Raw genomic sequence first — 21,108 nt, 5'->3', positions numbered from 1 at the left:
CCATATTAAAGTCACGAATGCAAAACATCCACAATGTTACAGGCAGTTTTTATTCTCAACAACGTTCAACAACTGACAGATAAGCTATCATTGACATTCACCAGTTCATAGATTTTTGTGCAACAAAAAAGTGTGTGCCTAGGGGGAGGTTGGATGGGTGAGAACAGAAAACAGACTCTTAAACAGTAGTTATTGACATGAAATAGAAAATTGTACAAAGTCAGGAGGGCTGTCATGTTGAACATCTTCTAATGGGATCTTGAAGGCGTGCCAGTAGAAGGTACAGAAATAAATAACATTTGCTATTCTGTGGCAAGGTGGGAGTGAGCAGACACTTTGTTTTGAAGATCCAGTAGGCCGTAAGAACCTGAACTCAAAGGCCTATGGTTTCAGCTAACGATGGGCAAGCAGCAGTCCCAATATACTCTAAATCAGACAATCAAAAACAATGCAACCCCTAGTTTAAGATAACAAAAACAGAAGTTAAAAATATTTTTTAAAAGTAGGGTTAGAAAAACAGTGCATAAAACGTTTTTTTTTGGTTTATTTTGCCCTTCCATTCCTATCATGACTGCTTTTAGAGCTATAACTGCTCACTATGTGCTTATTTATTTAAACAAACCCATTTGATATGTACATCTACTCAATATATCATCTCTTAATTAGAGAATACTTCAAATCTATTTAAAACTGAATTTGTCTGCATATGGGAATGTCATTTATAAAACAACAATTCGCTATTTCATGACAACAGTTGATCCCCCTGTTCACGTCTTCAAAAGACACGTCTTTCAGTATCATCTCTGTACACAACCAATGCAAGATACAAGCTATTTACATTCATATCTAGACATTCCTTGTAGAGCCACAGGTAATTGGTCTGTGTGCATGGAGAGAGTGTGACCATAACACCATCTCACATTATCTGACTAAATCAGCAGCTGCTGTTTTTGAACTCTCCGTTCTCAGTGATCGACAGTTTTGTGGGGTTGGTTGGCGAGAGGCCGTTGCGCAGGTTCTGCATGCTATAGCGCTCCTTCACCTGTGTCAGGGCACTCATCAGCCGAGAGTTGGCTGCATCCAGGGAGCTTATCCTCTTCTCCTGAAGAGAGAAAGAGAGAAGGGAAAGAGGGAGGGAGTGAGAAAGAGAGGAAAACATTCATTTTACATTGGAGAATGAATGAGCAGGATAAGCTAAAGCAGGGGTGTCAAACTCATTTCGCATCGTGGGCCACATACGGCCTAGGGAGATGTCAAGTGGGCCGGACCATTAAAATTATACCATACTCTGCTATAAATAACCAAAATATCATGTCTTTCCTTTGTTTTGGTGTAAAGAAGCACAAGAACATTAGGAAAATATTGAAATTTAATGAACTATCCTTTTACAAAACATTTCATGAAACACCTCATATTTCCTTAGACAAATGTGCAATTTACTTTTATCATTCACAAATATGCATTGCAACTGATCCCACTGATTGTACAAAGGCACAAAACTTTAATTGGTACTGAAAAATATAGTAATGCACTTCACAGAGCTGTATTCTTTCAATGCAAACAGTATCTAAGGCAGCATTTTAAAGGTGTTAGTCTAGTTTTTCGCTGTGATGAGTCTCGTAGTGGCGTCGAATATTATATTCCTTCAATACCGAAACTTGTTGCAAACACACCAAGCACAAAGGTTTTCCGTGCATCTCTGTAAATAAATAGGACGTGGTCCATTTTTCTTTGAAAATTCTACACTCCTTATCTACTTTTCTCCGTTTGGATAACGACATTTTGGCTAATGAGGGTGTAGCGGAGAGGTAGAGACCAAGGTATTAACAACGTCGTAACAAGCAGCAGATGGCGCATTGATACCGTCTGCTGTTTTCAGTCTGTCTCAGTGATGCGGCTTGTCTTCTACTCTGATGGAAAGAGTGCGCCCCTTAGCGGATAATCCATGAATTGCAGCGAATTAAAAATATTAATTCCATGTCTTTTATGCATTTTTTCCACTTTCAAATTATCCTGCGGGCCTGATCGAACCTCCTTGGGGGCCGGTTCCGGCCCGCGGGCCGTATGTTTGACACCCCTGAGCTAAAGGATGATTACTACTATGTAGATGGTGAAATTCAAATATCACAAGCAAAGTCTGAAATATACCTCACTTAAATAGTTTTTGTTTACCAGCCAAAATTATAGATAAAACTCATATCCAAGCATTGCATCATGTTTGTTTTTAAAACGAAAACATATTTTTTTATAAACAGTACCATTCAAAAGATTGGACACACCTACTCATTCCAGGGTTTTTCTTTATTTTTTAAAACTATTTTCTACATTGTAGAATAATAGTGAAAACAAACTATGAACACATATGGAATCAAATAGTAATCAAAAAAGTGTTAAACAAATACAAATATTTTATGATATACTTCAAAGTAGCCACTTTTGGCCTTGATGACAGCTTTGCACACTCTTGACATTCTCTCAACCAGCTTTCTATCATCATGTTAAATGTGCAACCAGAGGGAAAAGAACTCTGGACCACCTTTACTCCACACACAGAGACACATACAAAGCTCTCGCTCCCCTCCATTTGGCAAATCTGACCATAATTCCATCCTCCTGATTCCTGCTTATAAGCTAAAATTAAAGCAGGAAGCACCAGTGAGTAGATCACTAAAAATGTGGTCAGATGAAGCAGATGCTAAGTTACAGGACTGTTTTGCTTGCACAGACTTGAATATGTATCGGGATTCCTCCAATGGCATTGAGGAGTACACCACATCTGTCATTGGCTTCATCAATAAGTGCATCAATGATGTCGTCTCCACAGTGACAGTACATACATACCCCAACCAGAAGCCATGGATTACAGGCAGCATCGGCACTGAGACACTTGCCAGCAACTGGCAAGTGTCTTCACTGACATTTTCAACCTCTCCTTGTCCGAGTCTGTAATACCAACATGTTTTATGTAGACCACCACAGTTACTGTGCCCAAGAACACTATGGTAACCTGCCTAAATAACTACCGAGATGTAGCACTCATGTCTGTAGCCAGTGCTTTGAAAGGTCATGGCTCACATCAACACAATCATCCTAAAACCCAAGACCCACTCCAATTTGCATACCACCCAAACAGATCCACAGATGATGCAATCTCTATTGCACTCCACACTGCCCTTTCCCACCTGGACAAAAGGAACACCTACGTGCGTGCCAGCCCTCTCTTGTACTCCCTGTTCACTCATGACTGCACGGCCAGGCACGACTCCAACACCATTAAATTTGCAGATGACACAACAGTGGTAGGCCTGATCACCGACAACAATGAGACAGCCTATAGGGAGGAGGTCAGAGACCTGGCAGTGTGGTGACAGGACAACAACCTCTCCCTCAACATGAGCAAGACAAAGGAAATTATTGTGGACTACAGGAAAAAGAGGACCGAGCACGCCCCCATTCTCATCGACGTGGCTGCAGTGGAGCCGGTTGAGAGCTTCAAGTTCCTTGGTGTCCACATCACCAACAAACTAACATGGTCCAAGCACACAAGACAGTCTTGAAGTGGGCACAACAAAACCTATTCCCCCCTCAGTAGACAAAGACTTGGCATGGGTCCTCAAATCCTCAAAAGGTTCTACTGCTGCACCATCGAGAGCACTGGTTGCATCACTGCCTGGTATGGCAACTGCTCGGCCTCCGACAGAAAGGCACTGCAGAGGGTAGTGCGTAAGGCCCAGTACATCACTGGGGCCAAGCTTCCTGCCATCCATGACCTCTATACCAGGCGATGTCAGAGGAAGGCCCTAAAAATTGCCAAAGACTCCAGCCACCCTAGTCATTGCCTGTTCTCTCTGCTTCCGCACAGCAAGCGGTACCGGCGCGCCAAGTCTAGGTCCAAGAGGCTTCTTAATAACAGCTTCTAGCCCGAGCCATAAGACTCCTGAACCTCTAGTCAAATGGCTATCCATACTTTTTGTCTTCTATGCATAGTCACTTTAATAGCGCTACCTACATGTACATACTACCTCAACTAACCGGTGCCCCTGCACATTGACTCTGTACCAGCAGCCCCATGTATATATTGTTATTTTTTACTACTGCTCTTTAATTACTTGTACTTTTCTCTCTTATTCTTATCCATATTGTTTTGAAACTGCACTGTTGGTTAGGGGCTCGTAAGTAAGCATTTCACTGTAAGGTTGTTGTATTTGGCGCTTGTGACTAATAACATTTGATTTGAGGTAGTCACCTGGAATGCGTTTCAATTAACAGGTGTGCCTTGTTAAAAATGTATTTATGGAATTTCTTTCCTTAACAATCAGTTGTGTTGTGACAGGGTAGGGTTGGTATACAGAAGATAGCCCTATATGGTAAAAGACCAAGTCCATATAATGGCAAGAACAGCTCAAATAAGCAAAGAGAAATGACAGTCCATCATTACTCATGTCAATCTGGAAAATGTCAAGAACTTTGAAAGCTTCTTCAAGTGCAGTCACAAAAACCATCAAGCGTTATGATGAAACTGGCTCTCATGAGGACCGCCACAGGAAAGGAAGACCCAGAGTTACCTCTGCTGCAGAGCATTAGTTGTCATCCTCAGAAATTGCAACCCAAATAAATGCTACAGAGTTCAAGTAACAGGCATCTCAACATCAACTGTTCAGAGGAGAATGCGTGAATCAGGCCTTAATGGTCAAATAGCTGAAAAGACACCAATAAGAAGAAGAGACTTGCTTGGGTCAAGAATCACGAACAATGGACATTAGACCGGTGGAAATATGTCCTTTGGTCTGATGAGTCCAAATTAGACATTTTTGGTTCCAACCGCCGTGTCTTTGTGAGATGCAGAGTGGGTGAACGGAGGATCTCTGCATTAGAGGTCGACCGATTAATCGGAATGGTATTTTTGGACACCGATTTTGACAATTTGTTTTACACCTTTATTTAACTAGGCAAGTCAGTTAAGAACACATTCTTATTTTCAATGACGGCCTAGGAACGGTGGGTTAACTGCCGTGTTCAGGGGCAGAACGACAGATTTTCACCTTGTCAGCTCAGGGGATTCAATCTTGCAACCTTACAGTTAACTAGTCCAACGCAATAAGGACTTCTCTCTCGTTACACTCCACAAGGAGCCTGTTAAGCGAATGCAGTAAGCCAAGGTAAGTTGCTAGCTAGTTAAACTTCAATCATAATCAATCATAATCACTAGTTAGCTACACATGGTTGATGATATTACTAGATATTATCTAGCGTGTCCTGCGTTGCATATAATCTGACTGAGCATACAAGTATCTGACTGAGCGGTGGTAGGCAGAAGCAGGCGCGTAAACATTCATTCAAACAGCACGTTCGGGCATTTGCAAGCAGCTCTTCATTGTGCGTCAAGCATTGCGCTGTTTATGACTTCAAGCCTATCAACTCCCGAGATGAGGCTGGTGTAACTGAAGTGAAATGGCTAGCTAGTTAGCGGGCGCTAATAGCGTTTCAAACGTCACTCGCTCTGAGCCTTCTAGTAGTTGTTCCCCTTGCTCTGCATGGGTAACGCTGCTTCGATGGTGGCTGTTGTCGTTGTGTTCCTGGTTCGAGCCCAGGGAGGAGCGAGGAGAGGGACGGAAGCTATACTCTTACACTGGCAATACTAAAGTGCCTATAAGACCATCCAATAGTCAAAGGTTAATGAAATACAAATGGTATAGAGCGAAATAGTCCTATAAGCCCTCTAATAACTACAACCTAAAACTTCTTACCTGGGAATATTGAAGACTCATGTTAAAAGGAACCACCAGCTTTCATATGTTCTGAGCAAGGAACTTATTTATTTGAGGCTAAATTGATTTTATTGATGTATTATATTAAGTTAAAATAAGTGTTCATTCAGTATTGTTGTAATTGTCATTATTACAAATAAACAAATAAAAAAATTGTCCGATTAATCAGTATTGGCTTTTTTGGTCCTCCCATAATCGGTATCGGCATTGAAAAATCAGAATCGGTCGACCTCTACTCTGCATGTGTGGTTCCCACCGTGAAGCATGGAGGGGGGGGGGGTGCTTTTCTGGTGACACTGTCAGTGATTTACTTAGAATTCAAGGCACACTTAACCAGCATGGCTACCACAGCATTCTGCAGCTATATGCCATCCCATCTGGTTTGCACTTAGTGGGACTATCATTTGTTTTTCAACAGGACAATGATCCAACACGCCTCCAGGCTGTGTAAGGGCTATTTGACCAAGAACGAGAGTGATGAAGCGCTGCATCAGATGACCTGGCCTCCACAATCACTCGACCTCAACCCAATTGAGGTATATTGGAATGAGTTGGACTGCAGAGTGAAGGAAAAGCAGCCAACCAGTGCTCAGCATACAGCGGGTTCACAACAAAGTATGTGAACCCTTTGGAAATACCTGGATTTCTGCATAAATTGGTAATAAAATTTGATCTGATCTTCATCTAGGTCACAACAATAGACAAACACAGTCTGCCTAAACTAATAACACACAAAACAGTTATACATTTTCATGTCTTTATTGAACACACCATATAAACATTCTCAGTGCAGGGTGGAAAAAGTATGTAAACCCTTGGATTTAATAACTGGTTGACCCTCCTTTGGCAGCAATAACCTCAACCAAATGTTTTCTGTAATTGTGGATCAGACCTGCAATTTTGGACTATTTCTCTTTACACAACTGTTTCAGTTTAGCAATATTTTGGTATGTCTGGTGTAAACTGCTCGAGGTCATGCCACAGCATCTCAATCGGGTTGAAGTCAGGACTCTGATTGGGCCACTCCAGAAGGCATTTTTCCGTTGATGATGGCAAGCTGTCCAGACCCTGAGGCAGCAATCAGCCCCAAACCATGATGCTCCTTCCACCATACTTTACAGTTGGGATGAGGTTTAGATGTTGGTGTGCTGTGCCTTTTTTTCTCCACACATATTGTGTGTTCCTTCCACACAACTCAACTGTAGTTTCATCGGTCCACAGAATATTTTGCCAGTAGCGCTGTGGAACATCCAGGTGCACTTTTGCAAACTTCAGACGTGCAGTAATGTTTTTTTTGGACAGCAGTGGATTCTTCCATGGTGTCCTCCCATGAACACCATTCTTGTTTAGTGTTTTACGTATCGTACTCGTCAACAGAGATGTTAGCATGTTCCAGAGATTTCTGTAAGTCTTTAGCTGACACTCTAGGATTCGTCTTAACCTCACTGAACATTCTGCGCTGTGCTCTTGCAGTCATCTTTGCAGGACGGCCACTCCTAGGGAGAGTAGCAACAGTGCTGAACTTTCTCCATTTATAGACAATTTGTCTTACCGTGGACTGATGAACATCAAGGCTTTTAGAGATACTTTCTGACCCTTTCCAGCTTTCTTTCTTTATCTTGGGTCTTCTGAGATCTCTTTTGTTCGAGGCATGGTTCACATCAGGCAATGCTTCTTGTGAATAGCAAACACACATTTTGTGAGTGTTTTTTATAGGGCAAGGCAGCTCTAACCAACATCTCCAATCTCGTCTCAATGATTGTACTCCTGGTTAGCTGACTCCTGACTCCAATTAGCTTTTGGAGAAGTCATTAGCCTAGGGGTTCACATATTTTCCAACCTACACTGTGAATGTTTAAATGATGTATTCAATATAGACTAGAAAAATACAATAATTTGTGTGTTATTAGTTTAAGCAGACTGTGTTTGTCTATTGTTGTGACTTAGATGAAGATCAGATCAAATTTGATGACCAATATATGCAGAAATCCAGGTAATTCCAAAGGATTCACATACTTTTTTTTGCCACTGTATGTGGGAACTCCTTCAAGACTGTTGGAAAAGCATTCCTCATGAATCTGGTTGAGAGAATGCTAACAGTGTGCAAAGCTGTCATCAATGCAAAGGGTGGCTACTTTGAACAACCTAAAATATATTTCGATTTGTGTAACAATTTTTTGGTTACTTCTTGATTCCATGTGTGTTATTTCATAGTTTTCATGTCTTCACTATTATTCTACAAAGTAGAAAATAGTAAAAATAAATAAAAACCCTTGAATGAGTAGGTGTCCAAACTTTTGACTAGTCCTGTATCTATCCATTCGTATACCATTCACAGAGCCTACATGTCAACAGTGGCATGGCTTTCAACTGAAAACAATTGTATATTTATATTGTGTAAACACATTAGTTGTATTCCTAACCCTTGGACTGAAGTATCCTCTACACTATGTATTCGATTGTTCCCCCCAATGACCACCACTATGATGCCATCCTAGATGGAGGAAAACGGATTCAGTTTGCTCTCCTTGAAATCAGCAACAAAATAGTGTCACCAGCCATGGGCAACCTCATCTAGCCAGGTCATGGCACTGTTCCTGCAGAACTGAGTGAGAGGGGGGGAAGGGAAATGGGTTTTGGGAGTGACAGTAGCTCAATTAGGAAGGCAGGGTGAAAAGCAGCCAAAGCTATCATCTGCTAAGAGCGCAACTCACAACACACATTCCTGGAGAAACAGAAATGGTGAACACATCAATGTAGCTGCTTAATATTTACAGACCTAATTCCATCTCGTGACAGACATTCCCATACTATAATATTGTTGATTATTAGCTATGAGCGCCACTTTGTGTCTGAGATGATAATGACATCGGACTTGGAGAAACATTAAGTGTAGCAGCAGGGGCGTACTCAAACTGCAAAAGTAATGAAAATGTATTAGATTATGTTTTATATATATTGTGACTGATGGGGAAATCCAAAAGCAATGCCAAACAAAACAACCTCTAGTCTGCACACAAATAAGGACTTTTTTGTCAGGGAGGGTAGGAATGGGTGTCAAGTGTGGTTGTGCTCATACAAGGCTTGCCGGCATTTTCCAAAACCTGAGGACTGACTGGTTTACTTGCCTGCTTGGATTACCTCTGTTGCTTTATTGACCTGGAACTCAGTGGAACATAGTGATAGTGAGCACGTCAACAGGTTCTCTGCTCTAAAACAGAGTACAAGAACTCCACCCCCCTCCAAAGCTTAAAAAGTGTTGTTTGGATGGGATTAGAGAATTAACTGCATGTCAAGTCTATACTTTTACATTTCATCTCCCCTGACCAAAAGACAACATTGTAAAGAAAGTAGACATTTTGAAAAAGTCAAAGCATTTAAAATATGTATTTTGATGGTGCAATAATAGTTAACATTCATCTTATTTTCTTCTCCCCTTTCCCTGCTTGGTATTGAAGATCTGTTGACGTAAAGTATGATTTCTCAAAGAGTGTTCAGAGGCAACGAGCTGAGAAACAGGCCCTGCTAAAAGCCCAAAAATGTGCCTCTATTGACACTATCTATGGCATTTCCAGATTGCTCTGAAAAGCTGTCAAGGATATAAAACAATGGTAAGCAACCCCAAATGTAAGACTGAATGAATCGGTTTCCATGGAGAGTAGAAGATTCATTCATAAGGGGATGGTTTGAGTATTGGATTTATTCAAGCCCTACACAGAGTACAGACAAAATATGTGTAGCGTTTTCTGTTACTATACCTGTGCATCAATGATCTTCTGCTTGGCATCTATGACAGCCTGCATCTCTGCATGGTCTCTCTTCAGCTCCTCCTCTACAGCAATTAACCTGTGAGTGACAGAGCATTGCCATCTCAGACGCATACAAACCAAATGGGGAGGTCATAGGCTGCACCTCAAATGGTAGACCCTGATCAAAAGTAGTGCACTATACAGTGCATTTGGAAAGTATTCAGTCCCCTTCCCCTTTTCCACATTTTGTTACGTTACAGCCTTATTCTAAAATTGATTAGGTTGTTTTTCTCCCTCCTCAATCTAAACACAATAACCCATAATGGCAGAGCAAAACCAGGTTTTTAGAAATATTTGCAAATATATCAATAACCAAGGCCCTTCTCCCCCGATTGTGCAGTTTGGCCGGGTGGCCAGCTCTCGGAAGAGTCTTGTTGGTGCCAAACCTTTTAAGAATGATGGCGGTCTTGGTGGTTCCAAACCTTTTAAGAATGATGGCGGCCACTGTGTTCTTGGGGACCTTCAATGCTGCAGAGATATTTTGGTACCCTTCCCCAGATCTGTGCCTCGACACTATCATGTCTCGGAGCTCTACGGACAATTCCTTCAACCTCATGGCTTGGTTTTTGCTCTGACATGCACTGTCAACTGTGGGACCTTATATAGACAGGTGTGTGCCTTTCCAAATTGACCACAAGTGGACTCCAATCAAGTTGTAGAAACATCTCAAGGATGATCAATGGAAACAGGATGCACCTGAGCTCAATTTCGAGTCTCATAGCAAAGGGTCTGAATACCTATCTATGTAAATAAGGTATTTCTAAAAACCTGTTTTTGCTTTGTCATTATGGGGTCTTGTGTGCAGATTGATGAGGAAGAAAATCATTTTATCAATTTTACAGAATAAGGCTGTAACAAAATGTGGAAAAAGTCAAGGGGTCTGAATACTTTCCGAATGCACTGTATATAGGGAATATGGTGCCATTTGGGACAACTATACAAGACACTATAGGCACGCCATTAAGCAGTCAATCTGTGATTTTGCTTCCATTCATTCATTCATTCATTCATTCATTCATTCATTCATTCAAAGGAATTCAGACTGGAGTATGGGCTTGTTTTAAGCAAAATTATCCAGAGGGTGCCTAGTAATGCCTACCTGCAGATGATGCTCTTCATCTGGTTGTCCTTCTCCTCCTGCTGCCGGCGCAGCCTCTCCTCGCTGTCCTCCAGTCGGGCCTTGTACTCCATCAGCAGTTTCTGCATCTGCTGCTCCTGGGCCAGCAGACGTCTCTCGTACTCCTCCAGACACCGACTAGACACCCGCAGGCGCTCCTTCAGCTTGGAGATCTCCTGTTCATACTGGCGGGAGAGAGGCGAGAAAAACAGATAGAGGGAAAGAGAAAGCGAGGCAGACAGACAGAGGGAAAGTGAGAGAGAGGGAAAGTGAGTGGGAGGGGATGATCATGTTAGTCATGACTAAGACTATCTCTGTCTGCCTACACTGGCTTAGCAGGCTGATGTGTTGACTTGGATGATTAGGAAGAAGTCAGTCATTTAACTTGGAAATATTTTGGCCATCAAACCTTAATTGACTGTAACTCTGGCTATGTCTTTACCTTCTTGGCATGCCTGCTGTCCTCCCTGCTCTGATCTGCGGGGGCCGCCTCGTCCTCGAACTGGCCGTTATTCAGTACCCACGCCGCTGTCCTCTCTACCGGTGACATGGTGACTGGCTCTACTGGCGACGCCACCTGCACCACCACAGATACATGTATGTCAATCAAATCTACCCTGAGTGCCTTTGGCCACACTTTATTTCTTGATAATAACAGATATTATATAGGGGTGTCGGAGCAGAATGTGTGTGAATCTAAGTGTAGTTCTGTATGCCAGACCAGTACCTGCGGTGGCGTCTGCTGCTTGGCAACGCTCCTGACGGGGGGCACAGGGCTCTCCATGGAGCAGGTGGACTGGTGGTGTGAGCGGCCTCCTGTGCCTGGCTGGGCCTGGATGGGGATAGGCATGGGCTCTGTGTTGATGGAGCTACTGCTGCGCAGAGAGGCGCTGTGGGGCAGGGAGCGGGGCAGGGAGCGGGGCGTCCGGGCCCCACCACTCCCCCCACTGCGGCTCTGCTGCTCCACCCTCACGATGTGGGCCGTGCTGCTTTGCCTGGGCACTGCTACAGCGTGGGCTCCTCTGTGGTGGTCTGGCAGGTTGTGGCGGCGCGGCGTGGAGCAGTCTTCGCTCTGCGTGCTCCGCCGGCTGAACTCCTCCAGACTGCTATTGGACGGGACCCTGCCACCTTTCCCCCCCTGGCTCCCGCCTCCAAACTCCACCTCCGAGTTGCTGTGGCTGCGGGAGCTATCAGTGCTCAGGTTCTCAGAGCTGGAGTCCGGCTGCAGGGAGTGCACCGAGTGGGAGTGGACCGAGTGTGTTGTGGAGTGTACTGATGTGTGTTGTTGTTGTGTCTGGTTGCTAAGGTGATAGACAGGGTTCTGGAAAGACAGGGGCTGGAGGCTCCTCTGCTGGCTGAGGGAAGGGTGCAGGGGCCGACGCACCTGTGGTGCACTCTGGGGGAGGTTGTCCTGTAACGAGGGCTTCTGGTGGAGGGCTTGGTGTGACTGTGAGGTGGTAGCCTGGTGGGGGTGTCCGATAGAGAGCTGGGAGCCCACCCTGCTCAGTTTGGGAGGAGCATTGTGGAGCGGGAGGGGTCCCTTGCCACTCTGGACCATGTGAGTGTCCTGAAGGTCCACCAGGGAGATGCTGCGTCCGTTGGGCAGGAGGCTCTCTCTCTCGTCCTTGTCTGAGAAGCTCATGCTATGGCCGGACGGCTGCTGGCCCAGGAGAGGGTGCTTCCCCCGGTGAAGGCCGTTCGTAACATGCTCTTGGACTGGGGACTTGATTCTGTCAACCTCACTGCAAGACGTGGGCAGTAAACACACAACACATTAACAGAGAGTTCCGAAACCAAAGCTAGGACCAGACCAAGAACATGGGTACATCCCAAATGGCATCCTATTCCATATGTAGCCCACTACTTTTGAACAGGGCCCATAGGGGTCTGGTAAAAATTAGTGTACTATAAATGACTAGGAAATAGGGTTCTATTTGGGACTCACTACATGAAATGTAAGCTACCGTCTTTTCAAGTTTAACTCAAATGTTTCTTTCGCAACAATGTTTACCCTGATTCACATTAAAGCCGGAAAACCCTCCATCTCGGATTCCCTCATTACCTCTACAGCCGCTAAAAATAGTCTCTAGCTGCAGCTTTATTTAGAAAGATCCTAGCAGCGAGTCATCTCCCAAGTCAATACACCATGAAACAACCCATCTATATAAAATGCATGTGCACACCAACAGCTTTCAACCTCCAGGATAACTGACACAAAATCACCAGATGAAACAGTCTTTGAAAATAACTACACCACAGAATTAGGCCATGCATGGCTGGGTGGTGATTGGCAACACAGATTGCTGCAGTTGTGACCAATTTGAAGCACTACCTGTCGGCCGGATCTTCGAATATCCTCTGCAGGCCTGAGGAGACGCTGCCGCTGATGTTGTGTGAGGAGCTGTAGTCCTGGAAGCGTCGGAGCTGCTGCTGGATGGGTGTGGGGCTAGACAGAGAGCGGGCTATGTCCCCCAGGATGCGGGGCAGGGGGCCCAGCTTGGCTACGGTCGCCTGCAGGAAGGAATTTTCACCCTGGGTTGCATGTTACCAAGACAAGAGGCAGCAGCACCAGGCCACGTCACCCAGCATTGTGGAATGAGGATGGCAGAAGGTTTGGAGGGCGGAGGATTGATGGGTTGGATTTGTTGGTTGGTTGGCAATGAGAGGCACCATAATGCATTGGTATTGGCGGGACAGCGTAACCATGAAGACACCAAGTGTGTGTGTCGGGTGGAGTGGAAAAAGGGAGAGGGAAGGGGTGGGCGTAGAGGCAAAAGGAAAGAAAGTAGATACATAAGAGGAAAAAACATAAGGAAATGAATAAGTTTGGGGTAAAAAATGTAAACACATGCCACTAAATAACAGACATTCCAAACACAGCAAACATGCATCAAGGGCAAACTAATACATAAGGTTGTGAGGTAAGATGCAGGAAGGATTTAAATGGATGTTGTAAAACAACTAGGGTTCACGGAACCTTTATGCAGAGGGGTGTAAATAACGCAGTAGAATAAACATGCATTAAAATAAACTGATGTACAGCGCAGGAGCCTTGCGGGATTAAGGTTAGGGGGAGTGGTGGGAACAGTGAACGAGTGGGTGATGTTACCCTGCTTCAAAACCTTTAATATAGACTTCTAGACTCAACAGACATTAAGGAACATCCTAGAGAAAGAAATGTTGGGTAAAAACATCCTGGACAGTAATAATTAAGTTTCCCTCTTCTCATAAAGTCATTAACTAACCCTTTAGCTACGGCACGGCAGGTTTGAGATGTAAGTCAATGTGGTGTAAGCTGATTAGACAGACTTGTCCTAACGCCACTTAATATTATTAGACCATTGCACAGGATTATGTCACAGTGATCGTATTAGACCCATCCACCCACATTTCATCCAGAAAAACATGATTACACTCAGCATTATTCAGAATCATACATTTGTGCATTTAGATTCATAGCAGCTGTAAAAAAAAATCCCCTCCAAGCCTGCAAACGTAGTAGTCAAACAGATTAGGGAAAGAAAGATCTTTGTCAGGATAACACACAATCATTTTGGGCAGACGCAAATCCACTACACACCACTGCAAGTTATCATTTGCAGCAGAGCCTCTTAACTCAACAGAAACCTACTAAGGGCCACAATTAGGAGCCTTAGCATCTCATTAAAGTACAGTGCTTTCCATTTAATCTTTGGGCTTACAAAAGGTATGTATGTATCCCAAATTGCACTACATTCCCTATGTAATGCCTTATGGGCCCTGCTCAAAAGTAGTTCACAATAAAGGGAACAGGGTGCCATTTGGGATGCAAATGATGTTTTTACAACATCTGTTAACAGAGGTATCATTGCTTCCCACTCCAAGGTCTTCCTTACCTTGTCCAACTGGGACACCACGTCCCACAGGAGCGAGTGGAGGACAGACAGCTCTCGGCCAAGGTCGATGTAACCTTCGAATCCTGGCGTGTTGGAGATGGTCTCTGGGTTGGAGATCTCCGTGAGGAAACGCATCATACCTGCCCATTCATGCTCCAGGAAGTCGTTCATGAATGCCATGTACTCCTCTTTGTTGCCAAACCTTGGACACGGACAATAACAAGCGTTCATATGATGCACTTTCTACTTAGGGCGACATGCTTTGATTGTCTTGTCAATTTGCAAAGGTGAAATTCTAAACGAAATGCTACCTTATTCCCTATACAGAACCAGGGCCTGGTCAAGAGTAATGTACTATAGGGTGCCGTTTACACACGTAGCCGTGATCTACCATACCACCAGCAACAGGTTAAACCTACTTGGCGAAGTTGGCCAGGTTCTGAATGACCTTGGCGATGAGGGTGAGGGTACGGGAAGTGCGGTCGTCGGGGTACTCCTGCATGAGGCTGAAGAGCGAGGGGGACATGATGGCGGGACAGAGGAAGCGGAGGAACAAGGAGGCGCTGATGAGGCGCTTGCTAATGTCCTGGTTCCCTCGGGTCAGACACTGCTGCTTCCACGCTGCAAACACCTCCTTTAGCTCCCGCGGGAACACACTAGGGAGGCAGAGGGAAGAGTCAGAGTAGTGGAGATTATTGGGAATCATAAGCTCATGCGGTAGCCCTGCCTGCTAGTGTAACACTCGGCCCAAGAGGGAATGTCCTCATGGTTAAGATGCTGGTTTCCCGAGTGTGACGACTGTGGTGTGTATCAGACAAAATGCACACGCACCACCACATATTACCACCAGGTGGCAGCATGCACTTTACATCATCACTAAATTGAAACCAAGCCAGACATGCTGTACCATCCATCTCTCTCTTTCAAAAGAACAAGACTAAACAAGTACCCCAAATCTGTGTTTCAAGTTCCGCAGTGCTGCAGATATTCTTCTCTATTCACATAATGTCATAGCTACCCATTTACAAGGCGCTGGGGCTTGCCTTAAGTGGAGGCAAGTCAAGGCCCTCTGGCTATGTGGCTCAGTGTCATTGACCTTAAGAAGCAGGCGATGTGGCTTTAGGCTTCACAGTGCTGAGGGGCTGATCTCACCAGTAGGAGTTGATGATCTTGCAGAAGGCCAGCTCGCAGCACATCTTCAGGTTGCTCTGGTGCTCAGGGAGTTCACTACTGGAGCACTTCCCCGGGTCCACCTCACAGTTCTCATCTGACTCATACAACGCTTTGATGAACTCTCCTACAGTACCCAGGAGAAAACACAGACGGGGTTGAAGAACAGTAACACGGCATTGCCAAAAACCCATGGAATAGTTTGAAAACCTGCCAATTCAGCAATCAATAAAATGCCATACATCAAGAGCTTCCACTGAATTTAAAGTGGAACATAAGAACATTTATATCATCATGTCCAATGTCTTCTATAATAAACCCTGCCCTCTCACCTAGTGCATCATGCAGGTACTTCTGTCCCACCAGTTTGAGGTACTCCTCTATGGCCTTGGTGGCCAGAGTGTTCTCTCTGAAGATCAAGACGTCGTGGTCTGCACAGCGGTCCACCTCAGACATCACTAGATCTGTCAGGAAGTCCTGGGGAGGAGAGGGAGAGGGAACTTTGATTTACTGAGAAATTCTGCAGTACGGTACTTAATGTACTAATGTGGGCAAATAGATGGAAGTTATGGTCAGTGTAGGGAGGGAGGCACAGTGACAGACAATGTTATGAAAAAGATGAAGTAGTCGTACAGAGCAGAGATGGAGTTGCTAAAGTGTATGTATTACCTTGGCCCGTCCGGTGCTCTGTAGGATGTGAACCAGGGCACAGGCCATCTCCTCCTTGTTCTTCACACTGATCACCGGCTCCAGAACAGAACACAGCATGGTGTAGTTGTTAGTGATGAACTCTGCAAACTCCTTATACTGCTCCATGGGCAGGATAGAGATGGTCTGGAAGCGGGACTTGATTCGGATCGATGGCCCTCCTCCTTTACCCTTGTTGGTGGTGGGGGTGCTGACTGGGTACCACTTCTCCACAAACTGCCTCCCTGTCACCCCGCCGATGGGGATGTTGACCAGGCCCACGTAGTTGTTCTTGTCCTTCTTCTTCTTCTTGTCCACGTCCTTGTAGATGTGCACGGTGATGCTACGGACAGAAGGCAGGCTGTAGAACTCAAAGTGTTCCCCCCAGAACAGGCAGTCGGCCCGGGTTTTGCTGGTGGTGCGGGCGTATAGAATATCATCCAGGCACAGTTCACAGAAGTACTTCTTCTTGGGAGGCAGGTCCTTGGCTTCGATGATCCATAGCCGGAGGACATTCTCAGTTCGTCTGCAGTTATCCTGGGAAGACATCAAATGAGTACGGAATCAAAACATTTGTCTTTTTCTTTAACCTTTATTTAACTAGGCAAGTCAGTTAAGAACACATTCTTATTTTACAATGATGGCCTACCGGGGAGCAGTGGGTTAACTGCCTTGTTCAGGGGCAGAATGACAGATTTTTTTTACCTTGTCCGCTCGGGGATTCGATCCAGCAACCTTTCGCTTTCTGGCCCAACACTCTAACCACTACGCTACCTGCCGCCCCAATGGAGGCGGGGGGGAACAGTGACACTAAACTGACAATGTTAAGAAGATGACGTTGAAAAGAACAAGAAGTGAAGTTAAGGAGGACATTGTAGCATTAACGAGCATTAGGACAATGTAAAGGGCATCAATATGTCCATGCCCCAATTGGCACCCAATTTCCTACATAGTGCACTACTTTTGAAGGGAATATGGTGCGATTTGGGATGCAAACCTATGTCTCTGGTCTCACCTTGTTTGGCTGGACCGTCCTCCTCAGGTTCTCCATCCATTTGTCTCTCTCTGAGGCTGAGGAGCAGCTGAAACACTTACTTCCTCCTGAGTAGGTCACCTGGGGAAGACAGAAGCATGAGGAGCATAACAAACAAGGTCTTCTATGCATTATATCACCTGTGATTTTATCAAAAGACAAAGAGCATACAGTAAAATTGTTCTGGAACGAAATGTAAAAATATAGCCTTGTTAAACCAGTAAGCTAAATGATCCAAGTAATATAAACATTTGCAATTTGTCAGTGTGCTCTTTTCGCTATGCATCATCAGGATTGTGATCTTCCATTACTTGCTAAAAGCTTAAAGTTTTATCAAAGTACATCTTCAAAGCAGTCGAACAGGACTAACTACTGTTTAGACTTACCTCGAAGCAGAACTCCTGTCCCAATATGCTACTGTGGAGAGGTTTGACATAGACATCTTCCTCCATTCCCAGATCCAGGGCTTCTACTGCACTGCCCGGGCTGAGCAGGGACTCGTGAGAACACGACTCCTTTAACTTAGGAAGCCCTCGGGATCTGAAAGATAAAATCATGGCAGTTGGTTACAGGTAACAACATAACTTTTTTCATTCAGAGCATTCAAAGCATGGCAGAGTAACCTGCTCCAAGGCTCTAAATCCTAAAATGAGTCAAAAGACCTTGGGCTCCTCCACTGACTAGTTGTATTATTCACTAGGTATACCACAGAAAGGAAATGGCCACTAACACAACACAGAAAGTTGGAGGATAATGAAAAAGTAATATACTGTAGCCCAGTGGTTCTCAACTGGTTTTGCCTCGGTAACCAAATTGAACCAGGTTGTCTCAGTCACGACCAAATATTTGCACCATGAAAAATAATCGCCAAAATACAGCCTGGAAAACTATTTTTAATGCTATATTGAAAGTAAATAAGGTTACAATTATATGACAAGGGAACAAAATTCCCACCTCTTTCATTGTCCATAATAAAATGTTGCCCATATTCTTGATGAAGAATGTTAATAAACTCACTGGTTTGAGACCACAAAATCAACTAAAATAGCACTGCTAATAGCAGTATATTAAAAATACTGTGATTAAAGAAAAGTTGTTCAGAGATCATTGTAAAAAAAAATGTAGGTTCATTATAATGTCTCCACACTTCCTACCAGGTTTAAGTCATTCAAGTTCAGATTGGAGATTCAAATTTTTTTGAGACACCTGCGAACCACTCAAAACCTCCCGACCCACCAGTAGAGAATCGATGCTGTCGCCTACATGTGATCCCAAAACACAACACAACCAGCTGTTGTCTTTCTGTAAGGAATTCAAGCCTTTTCCGTACTATTCCAGCATCTAACCACTCACTCGGACATTTCAGGAAGTAGTAATACCTACGAAAAACATCTAAACAGGCACTTGAAGGAATATCCCCAGAGCATCTCTCCCTGTTGCTCAATACATTCCCTTTGGGACGGTTCACTTCTCTTCTCGGTTCTAGTTCGCTGTCCTTGGTTCTACTGCCTCTACCATACAATCGCAACTCTTCATTCTACCCCCTTGAAATTCTGAAACGTGAAGAAGGACCAGCAGCTCCAATGCCCTTCGCTCTTCCTTGCTGCAGATTTCCTTTGATTCACAGGTGGTAAACAGGGACCTGGGCTGGCCAATCCATTGGCCCCTTGGGCCAGTTTCCATAGGGATGCCCCTACAAGGAGACTCTCTAAAGCAGCAGCAGAGGATGACAGAGGGAGGATGTGCTGCTGTGCTCACAAACACCTTGGACAAAACAACCTGGGCTTTCCATCAGAGCATAACACTACAGGTAGTGGAGGGGAATGGAACTGGCTGAAGGTGTTGTTTAGCAAAGGACTGTATGCGTTCCAACTGGCAAACCATTCATTTGAATGTTCAAAATGCAACAATATCAAAATGCTTCATGCGTTTATACATGATCATTGAAAATACACAACACAGAAACATACCCTTATGTAATAGCCACATGGTAGGAGAGGGGGACATTAGTCAAAGGATACAAATCACTGACAAAAGTGTAGCAAAGTAACACGTGCTTTTTGAAAATGCACAAAATGCATAATACAATAGCCACATTATAATATTATAACAGTAGCCTTACATAATCGCCACATGTCAGATCAAGAAATCTAACTCACTTTAGTGACGAGGGTCATTTTGTTTGGTGACGTACCCAGGGGAAAGACATATGCTCAAAAATCCTGTCCTCTTTATGTTGAGGATAAAAAAAGATCACAGAAATGTTCCATACGCACACATTTGTTTACATCCCTGTTAGTGAGTATTTCTCCTTTGCCATGATAATCCATCCAGCTGACAGGTGTGGCATATCATGAAGCTGATTACACAGGTGTACCTTGTAATGGGGACAACAAAAGGCCACTCAAATGTGCAGTTTTGTCACACAACGCCACACAAGTCTCAAGTTTTGAGGGGGCGTGCAATTGGCATGCTGATTGCAGGAATGTCCATCAGAGCTGCTGCCTGAAAATTGAATGCTCATTCCTCGATCATAAGCCGCCTCCAACATAATTTTTGAGAATTTGGTAGTATTTCCAACCAGCCTCACAAGCGCAGACCACACCATTCCAGATCCTCCACATCTGCTTCTTCACTTGCAGGATCGTCGGATACCAGCCACCTGGACAGCTGATGAAACTATGGGTTTGCACAACCGAAGAAACTGCACAAAACAGTCTCAGGGAAGCTCATCTGCATGCTCGTTGTCCTCGCCAGGATCTTGACCTGACTACGGTTTGGTTTCGTAACCAACTTCAGTGGGCAAATGCTCACCTTAGAGGGCCACTGGCACGCTGGAGAAGTGAGCTCTTCACGTAGACAGCATGTATGGCGTCATGTGGGCGAGTGGTTCGCTGATGTTAACATTGTAAACAGAGTGCCCCATGATGGTTATGGTATGGGCAGGCATAAGCTATGGACAACAAACACAATGACATTTTATTGATGGCAATTTGAATGCACAGAGATACCGTGTTCCAGTTCCCTCCAATATCCAGTAACTTCGCACAGCCATTGAAGAGGACTGGGACAACATTCCACAATCAACAGCCTGATCAACTCTATGCGAAGGAGATGTGTCACACCAGAAACTGACTGGTTTTCTGATCTACACCCCTACCTTTTTCTTAAGGTATCTGTGACCAACAGATGAATATCTGTAATCCCAGTCATGTGAAATCCAAAGATTAGGGCCTAAAGTATTTCAATTGTCCTGATTTCCTTATATGAACTGTAACTCAGTCAAATCTTTGAAATTGTTGCATATTGCATTTATATTTTGTTCAGTGTAAATGACCCTTTTCTATGGTAGTAAAACATCACCAAGAAATATATCATATGTATTAATTTCCAAGGGTAATGTACAAGCAACATTGCTTGGATAGATAGTAATGGACAGGTCATTGCAATTAGATTGTGATCTGTTGTCACTTTTAGTTGCTGGTAATCATTCATTCTTTAGAAGACAAATAAGTAGGCAGTAGCAGTGGTTAATAACAAAGATGAACTGAAAGCAGTTAAAGCTGTTTATTCTGAATTACAGGACACCCTCGAGTGTCTGAAGGGAAGTAAGAGATTCCAGACAATCAATGGTGTGTTTACGAGTTAT

The 21,108-nt window shown here is 44.2% G+C and overlaps 1 protein-coding gene across 6 annotated transcripts in view; it reads right to left on the bottom strand.

The window, feature by feature from the left end:
- Positions 1-29: 29 nt before the first annotated feature.
- The window catches only part of LOC118402122 (ras GTPase-activating protein nGAP-like), a 97,691-nt gene continuing 76,612 nt past the window's right edge, over positions 30-21,108 (bottom strand). For 5 of the 6 annotated variants that reach the window (XM_052476986.1, XM_035800058.2, XM_035800056.2 and 2 more), the window contains 13 exons: positions 17,846-17,999; positions 17,442-17,540; positions 16,409-16,963; positions 16,072-16,216; positions 15,722-15,866; positions 14,989-15,225; positions 14,570-14,771; positions 13,027-13,226; positions 11,422-12,436; positions 11,137-11,271; positions 10,677-10,879; positions 9,527-9,614; positions 30-1,102 (listed from right to left, as the gene is read on the bottom strand). In XM_052476986.1, coding sequence (XP_052332946.1) covers positions 935-1,102; positions 9,527-9,614; positions 10,677-10,879; positions 11,137-11,271; positions 11,422-12,436; positions 13,027-13,226; positions 14,570-14,771; positions 14,989-15,225; positions 15,722-15,866; positions 16,072-16,216; positions 16,409-16,963; positions 17,442-17,540; positions 17,846-17,999 — 3,346 coding nt within the window. In that variant the 3' untranslated portion in view covers positions 30-934. The remainder of the gene's footprint in view (positions 1,103-9,526; positions 9,615-10,676; positions 10,880-11,136; positions 11,272-11,421; positions 12,437-13,026; positions 13,227-14,569; positions 14,772-14,988; positions 15,226-15,721; positions 15,867-16,071; positions 16,217-16,408; positions 16,964-17,441; positions 17,541-17,845; positions 18,000-21,108) is intronic. The other variant, XM_035800057.1, reaches the window with a different exon arrangement.

This window comes from Oncorhynchus keta, chromosome 23 (genome assembly GCF_023373465.1).
Source record: "Oncorhynchus keta strain PuntledgeMale-10-30-2019 chromosome 23, Oket_V2, whole genome shotgun sequence".
Taxonomy (NCBI): Eukaryota; Metazoa; Chordata; class Actinopteri; order Salmoniformes; family Salmonidae; genus Oncorhynchus; species Oncorhynchus keta.
The sequence above is the reverse complement of the archived record's forward strand: the minus strand, read 5'-3'. Positions and strand labels throughout refer to the sequence as shown.